At 40.0% G+C, this 23,828-nt stretch overlaps 2 protein-coding genes across 8 annotated transcripts in view; one reads left to right on the top strand and one right to left on the bottom strand.

Annotated features, from left to right (window-relative positions):
* LOC126870408 (cadherin-99C) overlaps positions 1 to 23,828 on the bottom strand; it is a 77,400-nt gene that overhangs the window by 52,480 nt on the left and 1,092 nt on the right. The window lies entirely within an intron of this gene.
* LOC126870420 (uncharacterized protein C15orf61 homolog) lies at positions 3,861 to 22,720 on the top strand. Of its 4 annotated transcripts, XR_007691325.1 has the most exons (7): positions 3,861 to 4,130; positions 5,344 to 5,545; positions 6,053 to 6,296; positions 6,528 to 6,690; positions 21,262 to 21,415; positions 21,671 to 21,997; positions 22,069 to 22,720. XR_007691325.1 is itself a non-coding variant. In XM_050628129.1 (5 exons), the coding sequence occupies exons 2-4, from the start codon at positions 5,444 to 5,446 to the stop codon at positions 6,653 to 6,655; spliced, it is 474 nt and encodes a 157-aa protein (XP_050484086.1). In that variant the 5' UTR covers positions 3,861 to 4,130; positions 5,344 to 5,443; the 3' UTR covers positions 6,656 to 6,690; positions 21,262 to 22,720. The 4 variants fall into 4 exon arrangements, 2 of the variants coding, with proteins under 2 accessions (XP_050484086.1, XP_050484085.1); XR_007691324.1 differs by having other exon boundaries at positions 21,671 to 22,720; XM_050628129.1 differs by having other exon boundaries at positions 21,262 to 22,720.

The following is a 23,828-nucleotide window of genomic DNA, read 5'->3' as shown; positions in this document are numbered from 1 at the left end:
TAAAAGGTAGGCTCTCGCTCTCAAGAACAACGACCGTGAAGGAGTTTCGGCGAAATCGGCGTGTCATTCCGATCTAGCTATCGCGCCACGGAATAACTCTCATCGATAATGAGAAAGAGAGAAACAGAAGCTGAAAACACTGCCAGAACGATACGTATTACCACAGCAAATGGAAATTGTGCCTCGCGTAATAACGTTACTTATAATAATAAATAAAATTACTTTTCCCTCTTCCCGAAGCTTCTCGCTGACAGTTAGGTTGTCTGAATTCAAACGATCTTAAAGGAAGAAAAATTGCTACGTTAACGAGCGTAAACGCAAACTAAAAGTCAAGTTGTTCGAAATCGTTCGACGTGGTTGCGAAGATATACTACTACTAATACATACGTCGATTTAACACTTAAGAGAACGATAACGGATAATATGATATACGAACTCGTATCTTAAAACTGAGAAAACAAATGAACGGGCCGGTAGACTTGGTAAACTTGTAAGAGAATCGGACTGATCGCGTTTCGAAAAGGATATAATTTAAAAGGATATAAATTAAAAAAATGCATTTTGCCATTGGTCGAATCTCGTTCGCGCGAGGATGAGAAAGGAAAAGAGCAAAGATGAAAGCGTATAGAAGGAATAGCAAGGTAAGACAGAACAGCCGGCTCTTAGGATGGAAAGCAAATCCGTTTGTGATTCTTTGGTTGCATCCGCGTCTAACCACGAACCGCATGTTGTTCGCGATACCGCAATGACCAACAAAAAAGATTCTTAGCATCCGGCCAGGGGAGCCGTCGTTAAATTCTCGCCAACAAATTTCATTATGTAAACGCAACATTTTCAGTCAAAGGCTTTCTCGTTTCTGCACCTCTCGCGGCCACGTTAAACCGACAGAGTGCCAGCATACTTTCTCGCATAAAATTTTGCACCGCGACACGAGAATTTCACAACCCTTGAACGAGTTTCTTCGCAAAAGTACCACTCTTCTCCTTCTCTTTCTCCTTCTCCTTCTCCTTCTCCGTTTTTCTCTACGAGACTTTAGACTTTAAATTATGGTAATACATGTTTGGGCCTTCGGGGCATGTGTGTAGACCCACTGAAAAACGAACACCAAACAGCAACATTCTAGTATATAAACTTTAGAACCCGCTAAATGAACGCAACAGACATGATAATTCATGGCCCGAGAATAATAAGCGAGGAGAGGAACTAGGTGTCGTTAATCTTGCTGAAAGTTTGAGGAAGATAGGCGAATATCGCCATCCTGACTCTAAACGTTGACTAGAAATAACATCGTCGAATAAATTATACGTGATCAGTTTGAATCTCAATAAGTCATCCACAATTGAATCAAATATAAGTATTATATATTGCTTTTAAATCACACGTAAATCGAATTGTATTGAAACTGTATTAACGTTAAGTTTCAACTAACGCCAGACTTTTGCTACAAAATAGATAAAAATGAGAGGTACGCATTTTCAGGATTTAAGTTTCCAATTATTCATATACGGTATAACTTTCCCTAACTAATGAACTCGCTAGAAACTTGCGCTCACAGTTGGAGCAAATTTCTTAGAAACTCGACGACGTGATAGCAAAGTGTTAACAAACCAGCGAAACTTTCAAACGTTCAACAATTGAAATTTATACGATTACATGTCGTTCTCATCGCGAGTAACGCCATCGTACTCGCTGTACAATCTATCTGCGTCACCAAGTTCGTCAGGTCCGCCGATATACGTAAAAACTGTCAGACCTTCTGCAAACATGGTTGACCGAATGTGCCAAGAAACGACCAGCCAGTCCGGTGCAATTTACAACGAAAAATACCGTTTCGCCGCTGTATTCTGTATATTTAAAGGAAAGGCGGAACCGGACGCGGCGCGACACCAGATCGCGACGCGACGTCAGACGTTGAGACGAGGACGTCCCTTCAGTCGTCCCGTTAAGCACGTGTTCTGGCGGCTGGGATTTTCAATTCCGAACGAATACACCTAGATCCATATACGAATGTGTGCTGCGTATAACGAAGGGGCAAGCTCAACCGAAGAGGCGCATGGCGGTTACATCGTTTATGTATATCGCGGACTCGTAGACGTCCATCGAAGTAAGCAACGTATCATGACCTTGATATTTGCCGTGCGTGGCTCCGAGTGCACACGCGTCTTTCCCCAACAGAGGCTCGCATATCGCATATCGCATATCGCATAAGAATATGTCCATCGAGATAAACGTAAATATACGCAAATAGAATGTCCCAGAAATACAAGCCGACCAGCGGCATCGTGTTTCTGCGAAACTCTCCAACCAACAGCTATTTTTCGCAGAAATGTATATTCGGATGTAATTACGGCTAGTAGGAAGCACGAGAAACTCGAATACAATGACCATTCATTTGCATCTTATGTAACCAAATTTTGACAAAGTAATGCGAAAAGAAAATAAATTCTTATTGATTGATTTTGTTACTTCGATGCGAATATTATGAACCAATGTTTCCTACAAATATCGCATATCGTTTTTATTCTCGGTAATAGTCTTTCGAATCCTTTCGCGGACAAATAGGCGCGCTATGAGATTCTTCCACCTCCGTTTACTCTTCGATCAGTGAATCTCATCCAAGGGAGATAATTACGATCCTCGCGATGATTTAGTCGATTTCGATTAGCCCGTAATATAATCGTAAACCGGTGTAGCCACGGTGAAATAAATATTTCTCGTTCAGCGAATCTGATTAGCACATAGACGAAATCCAGTGTGATAACGATGCTTCTTTTACGTATGTAAAGCAAACGGACTCGTATCTTTTTTCCTACATTTTTCATAATATAATGTGACGCGCGACGATCAGCCGGTTAACTCTGCTATCAATATCGCAGTTGTGTATATAAATAAATACAAAACGAGCCACCGTTAATAAAAATGCATGATAATTTATAAAACGAGGCATGATATATTATACATATCGTACGTGTAAACGATGCTGGGTGTAGTAGTTGTGGGTAAGGTAGTATTGGGTAATTAAGCGATTACGGATTTTGTCAATACCACCTAATAACAAAATCCGCAATCGCTTAGTTGCCAAGCCAATAGTAGTAGGTCGAACGAATTCTATAGCGATTCGAGCTTGGACACTTAGACCAAGAATCGAACGATCAACCATCGCGACACTCTGATCGTCTTTATCGAGATACCGATGTAACGATGATTACTTGCTCCGTTACCGTCGCTAGGTTACACACGGAACCTAGTCGAAACAAAAAAGAAATTGAAAACGATCAGTGAACAGTCGACGTCATCGCGAATCGACTTCGAGTTCAAGCTTTTTCACTACGCTGAGATAGCGATTTTACGAAACGACAGTTGCCAAGCGATTGCTCTTTTCAAATACCTAATATCAAAGTAACCAATATATAATAATAACGATTCGTTGCACATACTTTTCCAATCTCGCTAGAAACATACATAGATCATAATACTCAAGTATATACGTACAGGTGTTCTATTCATACAAGAACGTTTCGTGTAATCATTATCCCTTTTAGGCTGTTGAATATAAATAATATAACACAGACAGATGGTCGTTGTCACGAACACTATCGTTATTCTGCAAATATTAAATATAAAATATAACTGAAATATAAAAATGATAGCATAATCTCACACAGATGTGATAACACTTGTAACTCTCTGCCGTCTAAATAAATTATATATATATATATATAATATTTAACGATGTCGATCACTCACTCGAAAGAAGAATCAATTCTATCAGCGGTGTTTAATAATTATGAGATCTACGTAACTTAAGAAGATTCGAAAAGACCGCCACGGAAGATCAATATGTACACTGTACACCGATGGTAGCGCCAGAACCAGTTGACCTAATAATACAACCAGTCACTTCGCGTATAATTCCTTTCGTGATCGACGTATGTATATACACATATGCGTATCATCTATGCACGTTATACACATAGAATTGCGAATACGTGGAATACCATTGAACGAAGAGATCTACGTTAAAAGCAACGTGAATCGTGAATCCCGAAGTACGGATGTAACACGTTGAGACGTGTACATTTCTTCGCAACCCGAGAGTGCGAGTTTCTTGCGCATGCGACGAAACGTGAGTAAAAGCGCTTTATCTCAGCAACGGCCAGAGTAGTGGCCACGATATTTCAAACAGGTGCAGAAAATTGCCAACATCCATCAATTTCCGTTAATTTAATGCAACTTCCATGTAAATTTAGAATGTTAGAACGCTATTCTCACGTATTGCCGAATTACATTACGTAGTATGACGCGTATTTCCTCCGTAAAAAGACGTTTCACTTGGATGCATTGAAGAACAGCACACTTGTATAAAAATTATAGTATAAAATAGTATAAAAATTAAATTAATAGAGAAATTAAGAGATATTTAAAGATAATTTTTGTACAGAAAGTGTACAACAGTTGTAACAATATAAACGTTAGAATGCTTTATCGTTTCGAAATCTATAGTTACTTTATCAAATACGCGAATTAAACGTGGTATTATCGTGCTATTAACGTAGCAAAAGTAAAGTGTATTAAAAAAACGCTACTATAAGAATATCTAATGGTTGACAGAAAAAATAGCAATCGGTTACTGTACAAGTGTTTATGCTAACACGATCATGGTTCGCGAATGCAGACGAATGCACCGAAATCTGCTTCGAAATGATTTTCCACTAGCCGATCAAATTGATCCCCGTTAACCTTGACATTTTGCATGGCACTCGCCATGGATTTATTTTAGAAAGGTAGAATACAACGTGCCACGAGAAACTCGCGAACCGAACAGGCTCGCTGGTTACTTTCCTTACACGTACAGAGATAGGATACATTCGCCGTACGGTGTTCTATATTCTGCATTCTACAGGATGAACGCCAACAACAGCACGAGAAAGCTTTGTCTATTGGCTAACGGCCAATTACCAACGACTCGAAGGAAAGGGAAATTTTTCATATTTACATATTTGAACGAATAACGATAAACGATACGAGCAAAGTATGCTATTTGAAAGCAAACTGTTGAAACTTTTGTCTCGCCATTTTATGGATTATAGATTATAGATAGAGCCTGTTCCTCGGTTAGTCCTAGTTGCGTGGGTCACCCTGTATATAGCCATTGCAAACAGTCGATACATAGGTAACGTACTACGTATATGTATATGTTGGTAGTACGTATGTATATGGCACAGTTCTCTAGATCGCAGGTGCGCCTATCTATCTATAGACGCGCTTTCTCGTAAGATCGCAAAGTTCATCAAAGAAAACCAAACTCGAATAAATCGTGCGATTGCAGGTCGTTTGATTGAGACTGACGCTGAGATTGAGACTTCGAGCAGACAGGAAGAAACATGAAATTTCTTAGGAGAATTTGATCGATTGAAACCTGGGACAAAATTTCAGTGGTCGAATGCTTGTAAAAGTCTTGTCCACACGAAGGAAACTCGTCGTTTGTCCGTACGGTACTTGGCTGAAGATTGCTTCCAAAAAGACCAAACCCTCGGCATCCGAGGCAAGTTTCGTACTCAGTTTTACATCGAGTTTCTTTTTCGTCGATCGCTGCCCGATCCTCCGCACCAAGCACGCACGTACGTACTTACATACGACATTCGGTGTCGGCACGGTCGCGCAAAACCGACTACCGTTTCCGAGAATTTCCCTTCCTATTGAACTGCAGTCGATTACCATGAGAATTCTCGCGAGACTTTCGATCGATCAGATCCTAAGAATCTATCGATTCACGCGCAAGATACGCGACACCTCCTACCTATGCAATTATTTATTCGTTTCACATAGTTACTAAACTTTCGAGATCGTCGTTCAATTCGACGTTTTCATACCGAATGACGATCCGCGTGAACGAGACGCGTGAGCTGATAATCGAGGCTTACCGGTATGTAACGGAAGCCATAATGCCATCCTATAATGCCATAGCTGTAAACGATCGACGAAATGGACATTGGTAAAACAGATAGACGAGGGAATACAAAGTAAATCGCTGTCATTACGGTACAAACAGGTCTTAACAAGTTATCTCCTGCAAACGAACGAGCCACCATGGACTTCGTATTTTGTCAAGTATGCCGACGTTGTGAACGATCAAAGAGGGATGTCCCACTTCAATTGGCCAGTAGGCAACAGCAATTATCATGTACTTAGAACCGGCTGCTTTCCATACATCAAATATCACTGTACCAAGAGGCCACGACAGGACCTCAGCGCCGAGGACAAATTTTTCAAGGCGATCAAGCTTCTGAACCTTGGTATACATTTTCTCATACCGTATTTATCAAAAATAAAAGGGTGCCTCGCCACGTCGATACGCGCTCATCGTCATTCTTCCACGATCCATCCGTCCTTTACCTTCGTCCACATTTTTTCCATCCAAAGATACCGAAAAAAGTACACGGCGGAGATTCGACGCCTGGCGTGGCGTCTCGCCACTATAATTAACGACGATTAGCTATTTCAGATCTTATTTCTTATCCTATCAGGTATACCTACATTAATGTATGGACTGGCAGCAATTTTATTGATCAGACACCGAGAAATCGTGAATACGTCCCAAGGAAACGTAGTGATATATTTCTTACTGCCCGAGGACAAAGGTTCCATGTACTGATATACACGTAGATGTACACATTGTATTAATTAAAGGTAATTTTATATGATGTAAATAAAACGTCAAATGAAAAGGCTATAGAATTTAACGTATTCGTACGCATGCATACACACACACACACACACACACACACACGAGTTACGTTCCAAACGGTCTTCGATTATAAAATCTGCCGTTTTACTCAACCGACGTTTAGCTAGAATATTTATGACGGAACGTATTCCGTTCCGTCGTGCAATTGCATTTATTAAAATTATGAATCCAAATTAAGTAGCTGCATGTACAAATGTACGACTATATCGGTGCATTTGAATGAGGTGATAGACATCTATCCGTTGACTCGACTTTTAGGGAAGATAATAGCATTTCCTACTGCGTAAAAAGGAACCGTGCACGTTTGTTGGCAAGCACCTAATGACCCGACGATGACTGATTCGAAGACAATAAAGCGCGAAACTCGTGATTTAGATTCGGCTTGCGTTTGATATACAGCGATCGCGTTCCTGACCTACGATGACTAATGTTCCTTTTATGACGTCGCGTAAAGAGCAATACAATAAGAGACAATCGCAACGCGCCCGAGACGCGGCAAGTTCCGTTTCATCGCATTAATAATTCATTTGATAAATAATTAACTCACGACTGCCGAACAATCGTTTAACGACGCGCGGTCGAAGGAATTTCTTGAGCCAGCTGAACGAGAATTGGTTAAACAATTTGAAAAAATTAGAAATATTTGTACAAAAGATCCAACTTCTAGATAAGACTCGATATCTTAGTGTCGATGATTAATAACGAAGAATCGCATAGTTTTAGAATCGCGTAGAAACTTTAGCGAAAAGATTAACAACTGGCACCGAGTTTTCTCGATAAGGCACAAATAAAAGATTTAATTAACAGATGACTTTCACTCGACGGAGATGACGATACGCGTCGGAACATGGCGAAAGAACTTTCACCGAGGAAGATCTGTACCTGTTGCGCAGCTTTTGTACGCCACATCAGCAACCTTCGACCTACTGGTATCGCTGCCTAATGCCAAGCCATCCTAGCGACTATCGCGATATCTAGAATCGTCCTATCGAAGGCTCGATACGCGTTATACGTTATGTCGTTGTCACAGCGCTTTACTCGACCGCGAGCAGAGACATCACCTTTCGAAAGGACAACAAGCGTTGGTGATTGGACGTACTTCCTGCCATCATTCGACGTAAAATACAGCTTGTCATAAATATTCAAATACAACAACTCGTACTTTTATTACATGTCCGATAAATCTAACATATTTATATTGGCTCCTTGAACTTAACCACATCCCGTTTCGATGACGGTACTGCTGCGCCGTAAAGGAAGCTGTACTTTTTCCTAGACCTAGGTATCGTTCATACGTGTTTCATTTTTCCTCTCTAAAGTAATAACGCTATCAACTTGTTCGAATAAATTCTTCGAAACTACGATAAGTCCTTTCAATCGCTTACCTTCGGAAAGTTATTACTAATATCGAGTAACGTGTATATCGTACATCTATCATTTATCGTCTATCGTTAGTATCGATTTTTTCAAGCAGACTTTTTTTTATAAATCATATACGTATGCATATATCCTACTGTGGATGTCTCTGTTAACCCAATATATAGACAATTAGATAATTAACGAGTAAGACTCAAACTTACTTTGTTTTACTTCGAGTATAAAAAATTATCAAAGAATCATCGATGCGTGTAATACGATTTAGCAAGTCGATGATAAATTGAAAAATTTATTCCGATTGAAAAGAGGTGTGCAATTGTAGTCGGTGATTGAGATTAACAGGTTTGATGGACTTAATTACGTCGAAAAAGAGTAACTTAAAGTTAGAGGTTGTAGGTACCGTACACTCTTAAGCCATTAATTCTCCTCTTGTAATACCGTCCAAGTCGACAAGATCGGCATCGACCAAGCCGAAGGACCTGCGTGTCTTCCGTACAGAAGAACGGAACTCCGATTGCAGTTGTGCGGGAATCACACGGACCGATCGTACACCTTGTATCCACGCGAGACTCGTCTACATTCCGAGCACGTGTTAACGCGCCACGCTGTTTAACGTAGACGTAAAGTCGTAGACGTGGACGGAGGATCCGATCGTTGAAAGAGTTTGCCACGAAGTCGTAAAGTCGCGTCACGCACAATTAATTCACACAAGACCCGCGATCGCTATTTGCGTATTCGATTGGTCAAAACATTTCGAATTAGAGATGCTATCCATCTAGCCTTTGAACTTATTACGATATTAAAATGCTTTAGCGTCTTTCAATGCCAGTAAATCGATAAATATTCGTAAATCGTATATACCAATGAAGCTAACGTCCGCCAAGAGGAGAGAAAAGCTGACGGCAAAAGAAACATTTACATACGTCAAAAAGACGAGCTACGCGATTCGCATCTTGTCTCCTGACCGCGGAATAAGTCATCGTCTATTCTAACCTGCTTATTGTCCCCCGCGCGTAAACAACGGTATCATCGGACAACCTCGTGCGCCTATCGTACAATCTCGCTACCATTCATCCCGCGTTTACTCCATCATGGTTACAATGGTACATATTCGCGTGGCTCTCGAACGCAGAAATAATGGAACGGCATTGTCCGTGCGCGAGAACTGCAACGGGCATCCTTCTTGCGGTACGTGAACGAGTCCACGTGCAAATGGCTATTTCGTATAATCGGAGCGCGACACCCACCGAAAATGAACCGAGTCAAAGCATCGAAAGACAGTCACAACTGACGTTCCTTCCTCTGTTAAAACGAACGCGGTCGAAAATAATCGCCCTCGTAAAACAGTCTCTCGGTTCTCGCAGTTACTTCGCATTGTCCTCGTTGTCTCGCATCATCGTTCCCACCCAATGACGCAACGCGTTCAAGGCGTATCCGTGTGAACGTCGAAATATTCTCACAACCGAATGCAATTGCCGAAAGGAGTCGCAATTAACTCGTAACGCCCGAGTTTTTACACCGAGACGAGTTTTCGAGGAGAGCATGCGTTATATAAGTCACGTGGATGAGATGCACCGGGTGACTTCGTAACTTGATTGCAAGCGGGTCTCCGTATCGAGGTAATTGAAACGCAGATCGTGAATACGCACAGATAATCTGCTGCTGGTTTCGTTTTTACGAAACGCATCGGTTAAATTTCACCGGATGATCGAATCTCTCTCTCTCTCTCTCTCCCCCCCCCCATCTATATGTATATTTATTTATCTATCTTACCCTTTATACACATCGCGTTCTAGTTCCCCGCCAATTCCATGTTACTTCTAATTAACGCAACCTAGCTTTAATAACATCCTGAACTGATCCTCCTTCAGCGTGATGCATCGCACAGATTAATTCAACAGATTAATCGTCGTATATTAATGACGAACACGCGAAGCACACGTACCAAAGGCGTACAATTAAACGCAACGCGGCTGTATTCTATCCGGTTCGCTTAAATTCCGCAGGACGCAGTTTCAATTCCGCAGCACATTATCATAGACACGTTATCGATTGAGATACGATGCTTGGTGTACATAGTTTCGCGAATACGATCGATCTTTGGACAATCCTGTTACACGACGTAACGTCTTTCGTACCTTATAGTTCCTGTAACTTTGGATATCGGATGGATTTACACGCAACTCTTGGAAATTAGGTATGAAATAACGATCGTCTCGTAATATTTCAATTCGAAATTCGTACATCGATATCCTAAATTATTCGCTTAAAATAAAATGAAATAAAAGATCAAATAACAAATACGTAACATCGATAGTAATTGTTATTTATCATCTACTTTGAACGCCAAATTTTCTGAAACTTTGCTACAACTAATCATAACGTACTACCATGTTCCAGCGTAAAAGTAAATCGTAAAATCCAAACGTGTCGAGCGTTTTATCCGATCGTCGTAATTAACAAATTGCCAACTCGTTAGCGGACTTATAATTTTCATTCGTGCGAATATTTTCTCCCATTAACGAGCACTACCTTCCTTGGAAATTGTCGTTAGTACACCGTTTTTACTAGCTCGTCTAATCATTTCGCAATCAATCTTTAAGTTTTATCGAATCGCATAAATGTGTAGCACGACACGATGAACAGCACGACGTTCGCATCACGATTCATTCGCATTTGCGTTCTAACAATGTATCGTAACAACAACAGCTTAATTACCTTAACGGGGATGTAACATTATGATAATAAGACCTATAAGATCAACATGCACGTTCTATCGGAAACAATGAGATCAAGAATCGGTACTTGGTTCGGATCGGTATGTCGTTGATAGCACGGATAAGATTTAATTTTACATCGGAAAGAGCAGAGGAGAGTTGCTCCACCAGCAAGTTTCCGATACAATTAAAGGAAAGAACCGTGGGACGAAAGGAAAGAGTCTAGTGGAGAAATCACGTACTCCATTATTACGCCACGCCGTCGCAGTTACGCCGATAACCCGAACAGAATCCGAAGGATCTAGATCGAAAATCACAACAATCACCGTGTCAACATCTGGTGCAAATTGCTCGATTTTGTTAAATGGAACGAGTTAAACGATAATGCAAGCCAATTTCGCATCGATGCGAAACTGATGCGATGATAATAGCGCTGACGTGTCCAAACTGGCAAATCGGTTAACATAAGGGAAAGATCAGCTTAACAAGCGACACTGAACGAACGAAAAAGGAATGCGATTCGGAAGAGCGGCGCAGAAAATGTTCGAACGCTTGCAATACCGATTACGTACTTTGAACATTACGTTAATGTCCTGTGAGAATAGCGCGATAACCAAAAAAAAAAAAAAAAAAAAAAAAAATGGCTACTACCGTATAATATGCACTCGATATAGGAGCTAATAACAATTACTTAGAGAAATCTGTAAAACCGCGGCAGAAACGACACGGCAGCTCTACTTGACATTTATCACGAGTCGCTGCAAAGGAATTCACATTCACCTCGCGGTATTGACATTGTAACGTCAATTCACATCAGAGACCAGGCCACACACCGCGGACAGGATGGCACCCAGATGTCTGCACATTCTTGGTGCGCACCCTCGATAGTCTTAAGTACCCACCAGGGGTCTTGGCATTTTCATAGTTAAGGTCCTTCGGACCAAGCGAGTATTTCCTGTTTTAGATTTCCCTTTACGTTTATTGTCTACCACGTGTTAGCTTAGAAAGTTGGTTTTCTTCGCATCTGGTATCTTCCGTTAGCAACTTTCTCGCGAGGGCGGCTAAAACCCTTCCTAGTCCACCAACCGTCTTATTATCCAATCGGAGACGGTGTCTACTGCCCTCGCTTCCTTAACCAAAATTGTCATCGACAAATCCGATAGTTCCGTGTCCTTAGACACACCCACCCCCCTAGCCTTCCTCAGACATGGTATCGCCAGAAAGACTCGCTTATTCTGTATCCTTAGAATAGTCAACGTATCTATACCGGTCTCTACCCTTATAACAGTCGCGTACTTAACGTATCGTTGTAACTAAGTCTTACATAACGTGGTTGGAGTGAATTGTGATTTATGTTAATTCAGTGTGTGTTACATTGTGATTGCTGAATTCATAATAAAGTTTAATTAAAACAAAATTAATGGTTGTGTTACGGCTCAGCTACTTTTTATTTTCATCAACTAACCCCAAAAATTACGTGACAACATCGTCGCTACATCGATCCGTACGAACGTATCTACATACAGTGAAAGATGGTTCGGTGGTGCCCGAAAGCTAATTGCATTCTCAAGGTAATTCGGTTGATGAATGCATCCATCCGTAAGAAAGATATTTTCCTCGCTGCTCCCCAGGATATCCGCTCAAGCTCGTTGCCAACAGCCATTGTTAAAAGATAACCCTGCGCACTACATACGTATATGCTATACATCGACAATTTAAAAACCACCACCGATTTACCTTTTAACGTTCAACTGTCGTCGATAATGTCGCGTAAAAATGAGAGGAAAATAATAATAAAAAAAATGTTGGGTTCTCGAACCAGAGTTCGAGATACCTTTATTCTATAATAAGAGTACAAGTTTACGATTAGACCGTTACCGAAAGACTGAAGCCTCGATCAAGACCCAGCCCTTCTAGATGTTTGCTCGTCTTATGCCTACGTGACGAATTCATATTCCTTTGTTTTGGCAGTTGGTGTCGTATGCAAAGCGGTTCAGGTTTCCCGAGTCGGTTGTAAATATTTGTTGACGTTACGATAACCCGGCGATATTATATACACCTTCGAACAATCGAAAGTTAATTACAAGTAAGCTTCCAGGCATCCAACTGTATCGTATATCGACAGTTCTCCACGGTTCTGGCCACGTTACGAAAATAGTGACACTCGCTAATTAACTCGTTAATTAAGAAAATGTACAAAGATCGGACCAGACGAAATCATTGAAACTTTACGTACCGCTTATTTCGATCGTCGCCGATCTCGATGCCACGGGCAAACGATCCTTTCGTAGAAAGAGCCGTTTCATCCGTTGAAAAGATAATGGGGTCAGGCCGTATGCTCGCGAAACGAGTAACGAGTGGATCGAAAGGAAAACGAAATTAACGATGGCTAACTGTCATTTGCACAATCAGGTTTAACGAGAGGTTTTAATTGCTCGGCTCGAGTAAAGAGCAAGCTAGGCTAGTTGCGTCAGTTTTGCGTAAGACGAAATCAATTAGCTATAATGAGAAATCGGTGCATATTCGTTAAAAGTGTAACGACTGATAGTACGGTACTGTGTAATTTAAATTTCTAATTTAACGGATCGTATAACGAACGAGAACTTTTTCTAAGAGAAAAATAAAATGACGCGTAAAATGTGCGTACTATATGTTTATTTCAAGTCGGATAGCATAAATATTCGTAGTCCGGGACAAGTGTAGATATCCTCACGCGCCAATGGAATTGATTATTAGCGTAATCGATATTATAACAAACCGACGATTATCGATATCTCGATCTGTCCATATCGATCGAATCTGTCCATATCGCTATCCATATCGCCATTAGTTTGCGAGATATTCGCAAAAACGGCCATTCCAGCTAACCTAATTCTTATCTTTTACTTATACTTTATAAACATATAGGTTTGGCATTTTATCCGGCTAGGGTGAGGAGGCGATCGGCAACCAATAATGACCCATACGAACGCAGTCACGGACGCACAATTATAGGCAGAATTCACTGTGCTGGTATCGACAGGTTTTTGCGAGTATTTTGGAAACTGAGGTAGGCCGAGCGACGGTTACGCGCTTACGCATACAGGAAAAGATTTTAAAAACGAGGTATTAAAAGATCTTCCACGTCCAAGGTGCCACGTCCAGCTTTCTAAGTAATCAGAAAAATTGCTTAAGAAGCGTTCGTGGTTGAAAGTTCGCGTAGAATTGCCGTAACGACGACGCCAGCTACGATCGTACGAACAACGCAGCAGCTACAAGACGGTGCTACTACGGATCATGGATCTGACCTGTATTTTAGGTTTTTAACTACTGAAAATGGAGGTGACAAGAGTCAGGGGTATCGCGGACTCGTAACAAATAACAAGCAACTTGGCCCCTTCTTTCAAACTCCGTGCGATAATTGTAATTCGATATATCTATGAGACACACGATACGGGTAAATTTCTTTTCCTGTCCGATGATTAAACATTTAGGTGATCGTGGTTGGAAATACGAGTTGATCGCGCACCGTTCGACACGGAACTGTGAACCTTAGGTAGGAAGCCACAATTCTGTGTCTTTCTTACGCGAGAAACACTTGGAAGATATTACGAAATTAATTAATGCTTACATAGGTACGAGGTAAGATATTAGAACAAAAGAAGAACAGAAGATTATAACTTTAAGAAATTTAAGAGAATTTAAGAGAAAGAGAATTCTTTACTACGCATCTATTACATTTATATTTTACATTATCTATCATATACCTATGTGTTTTACGCGTTAATTCTGAGATTATTATTTAGTAGAACGTAAAATATATCTTCGCTTTTAATAAAATACATAATTTATTATTATAGATAGATATATGATTTATTAAACTTTTAATAAAATATACTTTCGTTTTTAATAAAAACTGACATACAACCGAATCTATCTTCGATTAGCGAAATATGTTCGATAGACGGTATACATAATTTTCTTACCAATTTCCTAACTTTTCTCAGCTATTGGCGATCGATCTTAAAGCGAAAGTCCCATTGAAATTATCCAAACATTTTATACATTTATAACATTCGCCATTTTCGCCGTTTTTCGAAAAGCTTGGACAAAATTTCGACTTGATCGGCGAATTTCATACTACGTATGAAAAGTCGTCAACGAGAATCTTGAAAAATTCATTCCCTTTGGAACCTTTCGTGTACGTTCTTTTGATCGTGATTCCTTTTCACACAGGAATTTCGACTCGACTTCTGGCTTCGCGCATCTTTACCTTCACCTTCGTTTTTCTCCGCGCCCGGCTATAATCTAGCCTCTTCCCATCTTATCCCTTGCTCGTGTCCTGCATCTGGCTACCTACTCTACAACCTGTGTATCTCACAATCACGATCAATGGGCACGGTCAGTAGCCAGCAGCATGGTTAAAAGCACCGCGCCCCTCTAAAGAAAGGAATACGTAAATTGGTGACTCGATCTGGAAGACATTCCGTAACATACAGGAACGAGTTTAGAAGCAAGCGTATACCTTTCAATTTGTTCCGACTGTTTTATGATCGATCCATACTGATTGACAAACGTTTCAGCGAATGCAGTGTCCAATACTATTCTTATAATTTCCAATTTAGACTCTGTTTTCTTAAAAACTTAATTAACGCATCGTAGTCAGTTTATCGCCATCTTTATCTAGTCTTAATCTAATCGAGTTAAGCGAACAGATATTTTTTGTTGCGAAAATTCTTTTTCTTCAATTTTATCGAATTACACAACGACAAAGAATTACGCATATGAGAATAATGTTTGAACTTCTCCGATGCAAGTTGATACATTTTCAAACACCGGCCTACTCAAAATTCTTCGTTTCATACGTTTAGTGTACGAAAGTATACGAATAGTACGTATTAGAGACGGCATTTCCTACAGTTCTAGAGGATCAGGTAAACAATTAGCCCGACGTTGTACTCTGAACCGATGCAGCAACCTACCGAACGTCTACCAGGAGGACGAATTGCAGGAAATCTATGGGGTTATAAAGGAAGACGTACATTCGCTTTCCACAGCAAGCTAATAAAAGCTATAAAAGAATAGATAAAAAGCTATCATCGATGTCGTTGATCCGTTTATTTGAAATAGATAGTAGCACTACGTTTAACGAAATAACAATTTGGGAGATCTGGCCATCTGGCCATAGAGTGGGGAAAGCGGATTGAACGGCATTGTGTTGTGAGAGACGGCTCCACGGCTCCACGGCTCCACGGCTCGATATAAACGTTCCTAAGATATAATTAAGTTTCAGAAGTAAGAAATTTCAAAGGTTATAATTCGAGGATACTCGGCGAATGATTTCTTCTCTATTCCATAATTTATATCAAGGCAAATAACCGCTCGATCTAATTACGTAAAAAATTAATCGAATAGTACGTATCGCGATACACGTACTCTGTACTTGCATACGGTTAAGTGGAACGTCTGGCGTAAGAGGAGCTGAGCGGTAAGTTCGGTAAATCAAACGTCGGACAGGGATTCGTTCTGATTAATTGAGTACAGATAAACGAAATCCCGCTGCATATATCATGCTCTGGTGTTTGTTCGTTATTATTACTTGCAAATACTACTCCATACATCATTTTTCGTTTGATCGCGATGAAAAGGAGGAACGAGACCACGGGGAAAAATGAAAATCAGAAACGAACGATCACGGGAATGCCTCTGCGTGTACGACAATCGCGCAATTTCTCCGAAACCGAGCGTACTAGAAATTAGAAAATAAATCTACGAACGATCGCATTCCTTCGAAACTACATAGTAAATGCAATAGAGAAGATCATAGCGAAACAACCGATCGAGAAAGACTCTCCTGCCGTTTAATTAAGGAACCATCGATCTGTACGAAGTAATTTGCCAAATCGATCGTTTGCGTATTCGCTTTCGTTCCGTATTCGCTTTCCAATCATCGTTCCTATATAAATAATACACGACTGCTGTCGCCGTTTGCGACGCGACATTCGTTCCGTAGAGATATTTTAGCCACCGAGAATTCATTACAGCGACTTATTTCGTTGTTCGCCATGATATGACGCGACGCGATACAAGGGGCGACCAATCAGACAAGCTAAAAAAACGATCGAAACACGCTTTGCTTCGCACCTTCGAAGGACGCTTACAGGAGCGAACAAGAACCATGAAAAACACGATAGGCAGGAAGGTTCGCAACTTTTGATCGTTCAATTTTGCAAGACTTTGCATCGAAAGATCGCCTAATCTCAAACTTATCTATGTGTACGTATCTACAAAGTTTTCAACATTCTCCGACTGCGCTTAATGTTCCATATTTCATCCTGCATTCTCTCCTCTTTCACGTAAACGTATTTCGATTCGACGATTTCGCTTCGAAGAAATAGTTTCTTTCTACGAAAAAGGTGTGTTTTCAACATCAGGTTACAGCAATCTGTCTTCGCGATTGGAGTATCAACGCTGCCCTAATTTATTCTCCGCGTGTCCTATTCGGCTAATACCTGTTGCCCGGGGTCTGCTATGTCTATGCACTGCTGTGTTCACTCGGAACAGGTGGATGCAGAGGTCAAACGTAACGTCGAAACTAGTCGTAAATCAAGGTGAACCGAGGTGGTTCGCAGTAGGCGCAGATATAACGGTGACGACGGTCAAGTCACCACGGTGCCATGGCCTCCTTTCCACGCCAACGTTCGCCCCTCTTCCTCTTCCCCTTTTGCCTCCTTACGGCTCGCGATACCTCTTCTTCGACTTGGCCAATTCGTCTAACTGTACATTGTACATTCGTTCGTATAATCCGTTTCTTTCCGTACGTTGAAACGCGTGTACACGATTATATTTGGCTCCTAGTCATCAAGGCTCATGGACGCGCTCGCGTCGTTCGCATTCCGCCAAAAATTATGCAACTCGTATCTATATTTTCATTTGGAACAGCAATCAGGTATAGCAGCGATATGAAAATTCGCGAAATCGAAATCGTTCTCAACGAATTCGAAATAGCTACTTGTCGATACAAGAGACGCGTTCAAAAAGAATAAAAGAACGGTAGCATGCATTCGTAAGAGAAACGCTTATAGTTTGATCATCGGTCAACTTCATTCTACGTTCTACGTATATTCACATCGTCTTTGATAAGTTAATAATACAACATTTATACACGCGTATTCCCAGTTTCAGCAGTTACAGTAAAGTATCTGAAAAAACAGAATTAGTTTAAAGAAGAAAGACACGCTTACGTAATTATATACGATATTCGGTTCTGCTAAATTAGAACAAGAGACGGCAATTAACTTGAAACGATGGATACACGTAGACTAGCTAAATGTCGTATCTGTGGGTGTGCAAACACGCATTCTAACAATATCCAACTTTTATGTTAGAATATCTCATGCGAGAGGATATTGCGGTACATTGTCTTTGCACCGCTAATTAACGTTGATGAGAAGAAGGTGATGCATGATCCAAAATCCAGACAGAGTAAAATCTCGTGCCAAGCCGCGTCGAGTGAAACGACTCCCGAAGCTAAGCGTAAAACTGCGTTCGTTGCCACAGTAGATCATTCGTGATCATTTACGACTTCACACGATGATCCAAAGATCCAAGAGAAATTGCAAGCGATCCATGAAATTTTCTTGGTAACGCTGGTTATAGAGTGGCGATACGCTCGTTATAGAATTTTCTTATTGGAATAAAAAAAAAAAAAAAAAAAAAAAACACACAATCAAGTCGAAACTGGATTTCCATGGCACGAAATTGTACCGTGAAACGATACACAACGATGACTCACGAAGCTATCGAGTACTGTATCGACCGTCGTTCAACGTCCAAGTAATCGAATATGCAGAAATACACGGACGATTTAGTCGATTAAGTAATAACAGCGATACGTTCGAACGTTTCGAAAAAAGCAGAATATCGGCGAAAGACTGCGATGCCGAATACGTTAAGATCGAAGCAACGTATAACGTGACAATAATTTCGCCAAAGTTATATCGTGTCGCGTAATCGTGTCAATATTACAAAGAATAACACGTTTAATAACGACGATTTTCAAGAAACCTATGTACGATGGAAAATTTACACAAGTAGCGTTTATATCTGCATTTACGTCCTGATTCCAGACAGCTGTTAACGCCGAGTTTGTTAAGAAGCAGGAAGACCACGTTTATCTCGGTGGTGCATCTAAGATTCAGCGATCGCTGTCACACGTTTTCCAACACGCGAAAACAGTATGTCTGAGACGTGGGAAAAAGCCATGTACCTACCAAATTAATTCAATCTCTATGAGAATTCGCTCTTTTGTTACAGCTACGTGCGTATTCTACTCGTCTCTTTATCTATCTTATGCATCGAAGTCGTACGTATACTCGCCTGCAACACATTCGTCGTTCGGCGTCTCTGTAATTCTTTATTTAGTTCCACTTTAATGACCGTTATAGTCGACGTTATAGAAACGTTATAGTCGAATATATAAATAGTCGAAACATTCGAATTCTCGCGCAACTTCGTTTCGATTGATTTTCCTTGAAATCTCGAATGTAATCCAAGTTTTTTTATACGGCAACGACCTTAAAATCGATTTGTGTTGTACAAGTCCGCGTATTCGATTTTCTAATAACAGCTTTCCTAGTGAAACGAACGTTTCGTCGAAACACAGGTACAACTTACGACCGAATATCTACGACTTTCGCGTTATCCAATTATGGGATAGGTGTATGCGACTCCTGACATTTTATAATCACAATAATTCAATCGACTCGTTTTGGTGATCCGGCCGAATTTACATTTACCAATCGTACTTGTACGCGTCCGTGGTAACGGTCTTATGTAATAATCGAGCAGACAAAATATAAAAACATACCGATAGAACTAGTAGCACTCAGCTTTCGCTTTCTCTGGTTCAACAGACCAGTTTTTCTAGCATTTTCTCCGAAACGTTTACATGCAAACTAAATACCTTTCATCAAAAACGTTATAAATTACGACAAAAAAAAAAACAACAAAGAAAATTACGAAAGCGAACAATTATTTTCAAGCGTATGCCCATTATCACGTTCCATATCCTCGCATCTCGTTCGACTTCATTGATACCTAAAGTTTGTATTTTATAAGTACATGAGCACGCTTTACGGAAAGTTGAACACTTTGGTCTGCCATCTTGCTTTTAATTACGATTCCAATCAAAAACTCCAAGATCCTTCATTGATGCTAATAGATCCTTGGTATGTTACCAACGAAACAATACATCGCGACCTTAAGATACCCACAGTTAAAGAAGAAACATCCAAGTTCAGAAACAGATATAATATAAGAGTTAACAACCGCCAAAACCCATTAGTTATCCAATTGCTTGACACAACGGACCAGATCCGCAGATTAAAAAGACAATACCCTTTAGATCGAAGCATTAGATTCGACTAGAATCAAACATACTATAAACTCTTATAATCCAAGTTACAGTACCACGTCAAAAGTATTTACTTATAATTCTCAACGAGAATCGATTGTAAATAGTCTACCAAATAAAAAAAAACAAAAAGATCTTGCTTTTAAAAGGATTCGGATAACAAATTGGGAGTGTCACTCGTCGTCGAATCGGAGGAAGCAGTATATGTCGCACGAAGGAAGTCGGCAACAAGAAAAACCGGTCGACTCTAATACGATAACCATTTCGTATCTGTCATTTTTCCAAGGCCGATACCTGTTGATCCCTTTTACGCGTTCCCTTTCCACCTACTACGTTTTATCAATTTCCACGACAATCGAGCAAAGTTCTTTCTTAAGAAACAACGATAAAACACTGCCATGGCCGATGATTTCGAGATCGTGCGTGCCACATGATTTAACCGAAAGAATCACAAGTACACGCGAATCCACTTAGAAGTTGACCACAGGAGACGTCTGAAACCAATGGCAAAGTGGATAGGCAGGTTTTCTATCAGAGACTGTCGATCGGAGAAAAACTTGTCGCGATCGACGTTAACCCCTTGCACTTTTGTCCCTCTTTTGGTTTAACATGTTATATCTTAACGCGAATTATACGTATATCGTCCAGCTTTTCTTCTCCTTTTCCCCCTTTGTCCGATCGATCGTGGTTATTTCCAACTTTTCTTTCTATTACTCGTTCAACGAAAAGACCAGATATTTCAACTACTCGGAACGTAATACGTACATCTTAGAAGGTTCGTAACTATGCCAGGTAACGGTAACGAAAGTAAATCACACACACACACACACACACACACACACACACACACACACACACACACACACACACACACACACATACACACACACACACACACACACACACACACACACACACACACACACACACACACACACACACACACACACACACACACACACACACACACACACAGGCACACACATATGCCGCTATCACGATCACGTACGGACATTCTGTTACAGGTTGGCTGTTCGGATGAAGATCACATTGATAGAAAGTCAGATCGGGATTATTATCCTCTCGCTTCTTGTTACTTGCAGCAATGTAAGGAACGGCGAATAGATAGAATAGATACAGATATACGCGGAAAAGCAGATAACCGCGATGCGGAACAAGGTAAATTACAGAAATATTGATTAAGATACAATCGGATAAAATCACTCGCACAATTCTCGCGCACTATCTACTTAATTGTACCGCCGCATAGAATGCTTCTATGTAGATCTACACATGTCTCTAGTCATGTATTTATGGAAAAATAGTAGCCTAAAAATTATAAGCGAATTATCGTTGTATGGATAAAGGAAATGTTATTTAATCGGAGGGTAAGTGCCAGAATTTCCACTTAAGCGTCTTTCGTTATGTGTGCAGATTGTTCTCAGATTTACAGAGATAAGAGATTTCCGATACGAGGTTTGCGAGTCGCTTTGGGGACTGAATGAGTCTTGGAACTCGAGGGAATTTGCGCTGCCTCCTAACTTTCCCAGAGTGAAAAAAAAAAAAAAAAAGAAAATCGAGTTCAAAGGTGGATTAAGAGGAAAAAGAGTAAGAAGCCACCGTCTGCCATTGAACGATCAAACCACGCTGCTGTATCTCGTCTAGACTTTCATGATACGCCAACAGCACGATGAAATAATATTTATTATGATTGTCACGACAGGCGGAAGAATAGAGTTTGCGGTTTAACATAATTACTCGGTGCGTATCACAATAATATTAATTAGTAACTTTTTATAGGCATCACGATGCGTGGAATCAAATGTTTACAGGGACTACAGGTCACAGACTACAGAGTACAGAGGGAATTCTTTCGCATTGCATAATTACGTTGCAATTAGAGTAGGTACAACCGCGCGTCGGTGGAGACAGGAAAAGGAAACGTCAAACCAAAGATACCTACGTAGCCCTAAAGGTATCATTTGCATTAGCTTGTAGAAGTTTTGCAGCAATCTACACGCATGACTAACCGAACAACTCGTTAAGAATACGCGTATAGAAAAGAACAATTTCATAATATCGGTACAAACTGTCGTTGAATCGTGACAATATCGATGTTGGATACTGTTATGTGAACAAAGTGTTACAATTTAGCCTCGATAAATGATTAAAGAAAAACTCAAGAGATTATTTATACGAAGACGATAGATCTTTTTATAGAGTCGTAAAGACTTTGTGTGATGTTAAAAAGTCACTTAATATACTCTAAACACTCGTCGAGATTATTTTTTTATCTTTAGACTAAAAGTCTAACAAACTTATAAACTTATACCTATACTAATAAACTTAAGAGTCTAAAAGTTGGATCTTGGAAATGATCGATTTCATACTGATATTTAACCTTTCCGTATTCACGATAAAAAAAACAATTTATCGATACTGTTTAACCAAACGTCATAATAAAATAAAACGTCAATCAAAGAGTGAACGTGTTCGCAATCCTGTCATTACCAGCAACGTGAATGAACGATTGTTGCTTCTGACTTGTTATCTTTATCCCCATCGAGTAGCACGTGTTGGCATGTACATACAATCCTTGTGCATACAAGGATTCGACATACGTGCATTTACTTCTTCGTAATATGCTTCGATTCCACGTAGCAACAAAACGCTTTCACCTGCCGGATTCGATTCAATTTCACAGTTGATGAAATACTTGATTTGTGCCAAACACTTCTATACCTCTTATAATTAAACTCGATGCATGTCACAAATTTGATTGTAATAATCGCTACTTACATTTGATACAACCGGTTTCATCAAATCTCAAACGATAAGGAATTCGCAACGATTCGAGTCGTAAAATGTACGACAGATGATGAATACATATCGCAACAAAAATATTTAATTACCTTCTTCTTCTTTTCTTTAGACTTTATTTCGAAAGCGATCAAACGTTTGGTACACAGCGCCAACTATTGACGATAGGATAACGTAAGTACGATTCAATGAATCTATTGGATTTTTCACGATTTAACTATCTCAATTCAAATATTCCATTACACCAGCTTCAATATTCCAACTCACTCACAACTTCTTTTTATTCTTTGCGTCAATTTTAACACTTTACCTGTGATAAGTGAAAAAAGAGCATGTGAACGATGCGATTTTATACCTGAATATACACGAGTTCCCTTTTTTTATTTTCGATACAACAATGCGTAAATTTAACTATTTTTCGATACATCTCGGATAAAGTCGTACCACCGAATTGTAGCTTCAACTTTGCAATTTAACACACACACAAACACACACACACATATATATATATAATACAATTTCAGTTTAGAATGATATATTTTATAGAAAAATATCAATTTCTTTGTATTTCACTCTATTTAATCTTCTCCCTCCCTCTTCTTTCCTATTGTAAAGCTAAACAAAAAACGCATTTCAAATGCACGCTGCTACCATCTGCTATGTATAGAATAAAGCATTTTTCTCTTTTCAGGCGTAATATACGTAAAATGAATAAAATATATAGTTTTGAAAATAAATTATATATAATATATGCATGATTCTTACAATCGGC

The sequence above is a fragment of the Bombus huntii genome, chromosome 10 (assembly GCF_024542735.1).
Source record: "Bombus huntii isolate Logan2020A chromosome 10, iyBomHunt1.1, whole genome shotgun sequence".
Lineage (NCBI taxonomy): Eukaryota > Metazoa > Arthropoda > Insecta > Hymenoptera > Apidae > Bombus > Bombus huntii.
The sequence above is the reverse complement of the archived record's forward strand: the minus strand, read 5'-3'. Positions and strand labels throughout refer to the sequence as shown.

Bases quoted from the DNA above. Each gene is read 5' to 3' on its own strand.
- LOC126870420 (XM_050628129.1), top strand. From the start codon at position 5,444: ATGCTTGTAAAAGTCTTGTCCACACGAAGGAAACTCGTCGTTTGTCCG. The intron at 5,546-6,052 runs GCAAGTTTCGTA...CGGTACAAACAG, and splicing joins CCAAACCCTCGGCATCCGAG to GTCTTAACAAGTTATCTCCT. The intron at 6,297-6,527 runs GTATACATTTTC...TTATCCTATCAG, and splicing joins GATCAAGCTTCTGAACCTTG to GTATACCTACATTAATGTAT.